The sequence below is a fragment of the Colletotrichum aenigma genome, assembly GCF_013390185.1.
Source record: "Colletotrichum aenigma strain Cg56 chromosome Unknown KSG_Cg56_contig01, whole genome shotgun sequence".
Classification (NCBI taxonomy): Eukaryota; Fungi; Ascomycota; class Sordariomycetes; order Glomerellales; family Glomerellaceae; genus Colletotrichum; species Colletotrichum aenigma.
The window spans coordinates 202,015-209,911 of record NW_023500907.1 but is presented as its reverse complement, the minus strand read 5'-3'; the positions used below and the strand labels follow the sequence as shown (position 1 = coordinate 209,911).

Sequence of the window (7,897 nt, the reverse complement as noted above, 5' to 3'; positions counted from 1 at the left end):
GACGGCTCTCCAAGACTGGTGTTCCTGATATGATAACTCTGCCTTGAGTATCTGGGGACGCTCTTGGCGTCTCATATTGACTTGACGTATCCATTTTCACAGAGGCTCAAGAAAACTTCAAAACGACGTTCTTGTCGCAGCAAATTCGACGTTGGTGAGGCGGTAAGCAGGTTGCGGGGAAATATCACGCCAATCCCTTACGTCTCAATTACCTCGGAAATATCTGAGCGGACAATCCTACTTCCGGGCATCAAGACCTGGGCATAATCAAGAGATTGAGCCAATCGCACGCTTGATGTGAATACATCGCGCACCACTTCCTGTTGTATTGGAGCATTAGGCCCACCACGAAATGATCTTGTGTGTAGCCATAGAAGCTATGAGAACTTGAAATCCTCCATAAATTTCTGAAATCTCGTGGAACTTTTCAAAGTTGCTATCGACATAGCTGTCGATTCGAAAATTGAGCTTGAGAGCAATGAAGGTGATGACTCCACACACGCCCGCCACGTGTGCCACGTGTGAAAGAGTCGACTATTGTTCTTATGAGACGGGATGAGGCCATCTGATTATTATCTGCGTGTCGTGCATGCGGTTTTCCAGACTGTCGGTCTATGAGGTGCAAGGTTGTCCCGGCTGATGGGCTACAATGATTGGAGCGGCCTCTTGCCTAATCGGGCTTCCTTCGTCAAAGTCCCATCTTCTGGAGGCCCCCTATGTACTTCCCTTCTTCTGCCCACATTCCCGAAGAATGCAATTAAGTTCCTGTCAAACTTTTAAACTTTACCACAAAAGTTATCTCGCGCTGCACTGATTGCTGGGATGCGACTCGGACAGTCATGGCAACCTCCGATGAAAAGGTAGCAAAATCGTCATCGGGTGTCCCACGCAACGTCCGGACCACGATCAACTACTACAAGGACCCCGGAGATGGGACTAAGCATGCACCTAGCATTGCGGGGAAGAGAAGCACCTTTGTCCATCCATCAATCGACTTTGAGACTGTCGTGACCGACATCACTGGAAGCGAAGACAAATACACGCTCGACAGCCATGGCTTCCAACTGCACCGCCATGTCAGCCAAGAGAAAGAGTTTATCGACGATCAGAAAATCAAGGATCTGTATTATCCAGAGATAGAACAACTACTCTTTGAAGTGTAAGCACTCGATCGATGTTTTCTCGTGGAAAGTGTACTAATACCGTCTAGCACTGGAGCGAGCCGTATTTGCATCTTTGATCACACAATCCGAAGACCGAATCCCACAGCTGCTAGCTCTGACGACGAAAGACGGCCCGTCAAGCGCGCCCATATCGACCAATCTGAATGGGCGTCGGAGAATCAGGTCAGACGACATTTGGGAAAAGACGGCCCGAGACTTTTGAAGTCCCGATTTCAACTCATCAATGTTTGGAGGCCGATTAACACCATCTACAAGGACCCTCTTGCGGTTTGCGACTCTCACTCGGTGCCAGACGAAGACATTGTTCCGGTCAAGTTGATTTATCCCGATTGGGTGGGAGAACCGTGTACGATTTTGCCGAACAAGGCGCATAGGTGGTACTACAAAAGCCAGCAGACGCCAGAGGAGGTCATGTTCATCAAGTGCTACGACTGGAAGACGGATGGGCGGGCGAGAAGGGTTCCACATGCAGCATTTACAGACCCCGAAATGGAGGATCGAGAGCCGAGACATAGCATTGAAGTGAGAGCGCTGGTTTTTCACGAAGGAGATGTTAGTAGGGAATGAACTAGCTCATTGATACCAATACAATACCAATTTGCTCTTGATTGGCGCGCGCATCACCAGTGTTGCCAGTGCACTGCCGGTATCGAAACTCCGAATGACCGGCGGTCCGGCGTTGAGGTGGAGCCAGGCTCGGACTGATGCCTATTCTGGATAAACTCTGCAGAGGCTTCTGCCCAATTCTCAACCACGGACCGTGATTCTAGAAGATATTGCAAGACTGGTCCATGTTTCTCTGGGTCATTGCATTCAGGTGCCTCGATGATCGTAGACTCCTACGACCAGTTTCACATCATGGCTGTTACGAGAAACATAGTACCCTTCGGGTACAATATCGAGACCATCCATGTCATGTGGGTTGCTGCTCTGCTATGTGTAAGTTACCATCCGCTCTCAATGTCACATTTGACAACTCTAAAAAAATGACAGACTGTGTTATACGCGACTTATCATGTTGTTTACAACGTGTTTCTTCACCCGTTGGCTACCTTTCCTGGCCCTTTCTGGGCAAGGGCATCTTTGGTGCGTCCGAGACAAACGACGGTGCTTCTGCGTGAGCTAACACGAAGGTAAAGCTTTGGCGAATCCGTCATTCCATGAGTGGTCATTTTCACCTGGCAATTCAGAAGCAGCATGAACGTTTGGGTAACTACCTGCGCATTGAATATGTAAACTGTAGAATGCTGCTAATGATTTACAGGTCCTGTGGTCAGAATTTCTCCAAACGAGCTATCCTTTGCTTCGGTGCAGTCATGGAAAGATATCTATGGCCACGCAGTAGGGGGGAAGCAGACCATGACGAAGAGCGAATTCTATGATATGTACGGATCCGGTTTTGAATCTCCTTGTGTCGGTAGTGAGAGGGACCCTAAAAAGCATTCGCAGATGAAGAAAAACCTGTCAGCGTCCTTTTCAACCAAAGCACTTGCGCAGCAAGAGAGCATAGTCCATAGCGTTGTCGATGGCTTTATTGGCAGGCTCGAGTCCAACGGGACATCCGAAAAGGGTTTAGACATGACCAAGTGGTTTGAAATGGTTGCGTTTGATATTCTCGGAGAAATGGCGTTTGGAGAGAGCTTCCACTGCATAGAGACAGGTAATGACTGGACCTCATTTGTCGCAGTTCATTCTCTGCTGACACAGTCATCTAGGAAAGTCTCATTTCTGGTCTGATATGATTGTGGAACATCTCTTCTTTGTCACAGTTCTTGACAACCTTCGCCGATACCCGATTTTGAATGCTCTTGGAAGAAGACTGCTTCCTCGTCTGACTGTATCCGTTCGAGATCGTCACTCAGGCTACAGCCGTACCAAAGTTAAAAGGTAGAGTTACCACACTCTTTCATCTCGACGCTAGACTCACTAAATGGTTTCAAGGCGGCTTCAAAGTGAATTTGGGAGGCACGACTTTTTGACAAATGTATCGGAGAAGGTGAAGAGTGGGGAAGTATCTCAAGAGGAGATGACGGCTCACGCGTCAACATTGGTGTGAGTCTTCTGGGTTTCCAACTTGATGAGCACTGTCAGGCTGACAACGGTCGAAGTATTGCTGGAGGGGAGACGGTCGCGACATTCCTAGCGGCAGTAACATTCTTCCTCCTCAAAAACCCTGCGACGTACCTCAAACTCCAGCATGAGATACGAAGTAACTACAGCTCGCTCAACGAGATCACTGCCATGTCTGCCCAGAAGTTGCCATATTTACAGGCAGTGATTTCAGAGGGCCTCCGAACTTACCCGCCTGGGTCGCAAGGATTTCCTCGGACTTGTCCTGGCTCAACTATCGACGGCCATTGGGTTCCAAAAGGGGTGAGTTTCATGCGGTAAAATCTTCTTCCAGCGTCGCTAACTTCGTACAATCAAAAGACCGAAGTGTATACAAGTGCATGGACAGTAACACACGACGAGCGGAATTTCCACAGGCCATATGAATTCATACCGGAGAGGTGGATTGGCACGAATCGTGTAGACAACCTCGAAGCCAGCCAGCCGTTCTCACTGGGACCTCGCGGGTGTTTGGGGAAGAAGTAAGTGGCAACCATCAAGGCCAGGATCGCGCTCGCCGATGACAGCAGTTGACTGACTTTTGCGGCAACCTAGCTTTGCATTTGTTGAGATTAATCTCATTTTGGCAAAAATACATTACGCATACAATTTGCACCTGGTGAATGAAGATCTGGATTGGCTGAAGCAAAGTCACATGCATGTGATGTGGTGGAAGCCATCGCTGAACATAAGGTTCGAGCAGGTCGCGAGATAATATTTTATTAGCATAAATCTCACATTGCACCTCACTGTATAGCAGATTGGAATGATCAAAATATTCTCGACATGATGGTTAGGGTGCGATTGTGGCCGGATTCGCAATACTGACAGTGTGACTTTGCGGTGTTTCCTAAAAGGGGAAAATACCGAAACCCGCAAAGGTCAACGCGATTGGTACATACCACCGATGAACATGGCACCCTTGAGCTTTGGCAACGCAGATATGACCTGGCCGTGTTTCTGACGTCGTTCCTGCCTGTGAAGAAGTCGTCACAATCTTCAATAACACTTCTTTTGAGTCATTGCAATCCTGAACGTCTATACCGCCAGCATGTCTGCACAGATTCCACTCACCGAAAAGGTCGCTAAGGAGGACGCAGACCTGAGAGTTGTATCTCTCCAGAAGCTCATGGATGGAGATGCATCCGTCAAGGAAGACCTCTTGAAAGCATGCACAGACCTTGGCTTCTTTTACCTCGACTGTCGCAATGTCGCTTCAGGCAGGATCATGAAGGAAGTTCAAGACATGTACACGCTTGCGACGAGCTTCTACAATCTTCCCCAAGAAGAAAAGTCGAGATGGCTTGTTGACAGAGATCACGATGAGCACTTGGTTATGGGGTACGAATAACCTTGAACCATCTGAATAAATCACATAATCGACTAACGCACTCTTTTTGTTTTCTCTAGATACAAGCCTGCCGGTCATGGAAACGGACCAGTGGAGGGGAAGAAGGATGGCTTTGAGGGCTTGATGGTGAGCTGCACTACGCTTTTCGTACATCACCTTCAGAGGTTGACCATACGTAGCTGTTCGAGCATCCTATTTCTAAGATTGACGATCCCTCGTCTTTCCCTGGACCGGCGGTGATTGCCAATGAGCTTGACCCACTCAAACAAGCCATGTCGAGCTTCCGCGAAATGAGCATTCTTCTACTCACTCGAATCTCCGAAGCCTTGGGGTTGAAAGACAACCTAGCATACCAGCAGTACCACCGGAAAAATGCAGTTTGCCCGACAGCCCTCGGCCTGCTCAAGTACACGCTTGCTGAGGTGGAGAACGACAAAGTGGGCCAGATTGCGCACTCCGATGCTGGCAGTCTTTCTATTGTCTTCACCGAAGTGGCGGGTTTGCAGGTTCTGAAGCCCAATGAAGAGTCCTGGTATTACATTGCACCTAAGCCCGGCCACGCGGTGGTCAATGTCGGAGATGCGCTGCGCTTCATCTCCGGAGGCGTGCTGGAGTCAAGTCTGCATCGCATCATTCCTCACAAAGATGAGATGGGACGACACAAGTACTCCATCGTCTATCTTCTGCGGCCTGAAATGGATGCTGAATTTGTTGACGCGGAAGGCATTGTGTGGAAGGGCCTTGACTGGACAAACAAGAAACATGCTGTCTTCCGTGCTTCAGCGGAAGAACAGGCTAAAGGGACATATCTTACTGGAAGGGATGGATACGTGGGTCACTGGGATCCCGAGAAGGATGCCGAGAGTCAGACGATTACTGTCCGATGAGTGGCTGGCGGTTACGAGAACTTAGGGAGCTTTCGCCGAAACAGGAATTGCCATACTGCTTTGTAGCGACCCGCATCTTTCATTTTTTGAAAAAGCATCAGTACTAGATAGGAAAAGACGTCGTTTATCTCGGTATAATTGATATTGAAGATATCTCTATCTACGCCTTCAAACTTGCCAGCCTTAGTGAGCAACAGGCTGAACAGTGACCTTCATAGTTGGCTTTTGCCAAAGAGTGTGCATCTGCGACGACGTATGCCAGTCCATGCTGGGATCCAACAACTCCAGATTGTACTTGAAATGCATTTTGGCGAGTACAATACGAAGCTCCATCCATCCAAGACTTTGGTTGTAAAGGAAACGTCAGCTAGTGAGCTTGGACTAGTGAAAATACAACAAACATTTCAGCTCTTACCTTTTCCCTAGACAGTTCCTGGTTCCAAGTGAGAAGGGCTGGCTTGCTTCGAGGATATCCTCTTTGTTTGAGTTCATCCATCTCTCAGGTTTGAAGGTCCAGGGCTCATGAAAATGTTCCGGTGACATTGATGCAGCGAAAGGATTGGTTGACACAACAGTCTGCGAGGGCAAACACTATCAGAAATGTTTCACCTCTATTATTAAATGAGATTTTACTTACGCCTGCAGGAATAAAATGCCCGTCAACTGTATCTCCCCCTTGAGGAACAACCCGAGGGAGAGGGAACGGGAGTGGAGGGTACATCCGCATTCCCTCTAGTATGATGGCATTCAATAACTTTAGCCCCGTGGTTGAAGCGTCATTAATCTCGTCGTAAGCTTTGAATGAAGTGCGGATTTCCTGGCGGAGTTGTTCAAGGATGCTGGAGTTGTGATGAAGGTAGTAGGTGATGCACGATAATGCCGTCGCAGCCGTCTCGCTTCCCGCGATTCTGCCCCTTGGTCAGTGACTTTGTGTCGAGTAACAGATAGGAAGCACTTACACAAAGTCCGACGAGTGCGCTGCAATCTGAACGTCGGAAAGATTGTCTGTCTGCCGATACTCCAAGATCTTGGTGAGGAAGTCTTTTCGGTCACTTTGCTGGTTGATTCGTCTGTGCTCACAATGCAATTAGACCACTGATAAGCTCTTGCCAAGTGATTTGTCCGGAGCATACTTTTGAACCAGTTCCGTGGTGTAAGCCTCGTGTTTCCGCGTGTCCTCGATTAGCTTTGTCAAAAGACTCGGAAAGGCTTTCTGAAAGATTGCTCCAACCGAAGGAAACCTTTTGAAGCAGTCGGCCATTGCTCCCATTCTAAGACTTTTAACCACAATAGAGACCCATGGATGCTCCTGTCCTACAATCAGGGGCGAGAAAGGTCAGCGTTCACGTCAAATGAAGTGATCGAAGTTTAGTGCTCACAAACCTGAAGAGACTCCGCCGAAAGATTGACCGAAAGCAAGACTACCGATAATATCGAATGTTGTCAAGTTGAACCACATGACGATATCAATACCGTCAGGCTTGCCTCCCTCCTCTCCAATACGGTCGATGAAGTGATCGATCACTTGGCTAATGAGGTACTCTTGCTCCCTGAGTGAACGATCCGAAAAGGCGTCGCGGAGATATCGACGCATCTGTGCATGTTCGTCAGGGTCTCGCACACTGACTATCGAGTGTGCTTCAGCAGCGAAGTTCCCCCCATCATAAAAGTCGCTCTTGATGAACGGGCTATGGCCTTTCCTTTTGTCATAGATGTCTTTCCAGGACTGGGCTGTGTTGAACGACAGTTCATTGGGCGCAACTCTCACAACGGGGCCTGGTTCGTGTCTTATCATCAGCCATTGTCAGTTTGCAATACACCATAGAAAGCATACCGTATTTTTGATGTAGCTTCAGCATTTCATAGGGCTGCCGTCCGCCTAGAAATCTACGACAGTGAGAGAACTCCAAGACAAATCCTGTCAGCTGGGTATCTTCACGAACACGCCAACGCAAATCTCCGACTTACATTGCTGAACTTTGCTGTGAAGGGTCCTGGGAATCGAGCTAAAGGATGCCGCTGAATACTCCTCCACTTCAGCAGAGTGAAACTAGCGCATATCTAGCGGCGTAAGTAAAGATAGCTACCACCAAGACTTCTGTCGAGATCAACACGTACGAAGACAAATGCCCACAACAACGTCGTGGGCACTGAATAGTTGAAAACTTCCATCATCAGATGGTATGGGTCGTTCACGAAATGTTTCAAAATTCACAACGATGCTTCCAAGGTCATAGCATGCTGGATCTTGCTGGCATGAGAAGTAGGCCGGTGTTTAGGCTCACCGCAAAAGTAATAGCGACTTCTTAATTGGCTGTCCCAGAGTTTGCGTGTCCGACCAAACGACCTCTAGACTCGGAGTTCAG

The 7,897-nt window shown here is 48.4% G+C and overlaps 3 protein-coding genes across 3 annotated transcripts; 2 read left to right on the top strand and 1 right to left on the bottom strand.

Moving 5' to 3' along the window:
• Window positions 1-839: 839 nt before the first annotated feature.
• Window positions 840-1,751, top strand: asaB-4 (Hydroxylase/desaturase asaB; the record flags this gene model as incomplete). The annotated part of the gene is made up of 2 exons (XM_037315321.1): window positions 840-1,159; window positions 1,211-1,751. The coding sequence occupies 2 exons, from the start codon at window positions 840-842 to the stop codon at window positions 1,749-1,751; spliced, it is 861 nt and encodes a 286-aa protein (XP_037185836.1).
• A 2,593-nt stretch (window positions 1,752-4,344) lies between these two features.
• Window positions 4,345-5,531, top strand: gloE (2-oxoglutarate-dependent dioxygenase gloE; the record flags this gene model as incomplete). The annotated part of the gene is made up of 3 exons (XM_037315320.1): window positions 4,345-4,634; window positions 4,704-4,770; window positions 4,824-5,531. The coding sequence occupies 3 exons, from the start codon at window positions 4,345-4,347 to the stop codon at window positions 5,529-5,531; spliced, it is 1,065 nt and encodes a 354-aa protein (XP_037184763.1).
• Window positions 5,532-5,714: 183 nt separating this feature from the next.
• On the bottom strand, window positions 5,715-7,390 carry aclL-3 (Cytochrome P450 monooxygenase aclL; the record flags this gene model as incomplete). The annotated part of the gene is made up of 7 exons (XM_037315319.1): window positions 5,715-5,874; window positions 5,947-6,107; window positions 6,169-6,439; window positions 6,491-6,601; window positions 6,665-6,845; window positions 6,915-7,307; window positions 7,366-7,390. 7 exons carry the CDS (start codon window positions 7,388-7,390, stop codon window positions 5,715-5,717), a joined length of 1,302 nt encoding a protein of 433 aa, XP_037184762.1.
• Between the last annotated feature and the right edge of the window lie 507 nt (window positions 7,391-7,897).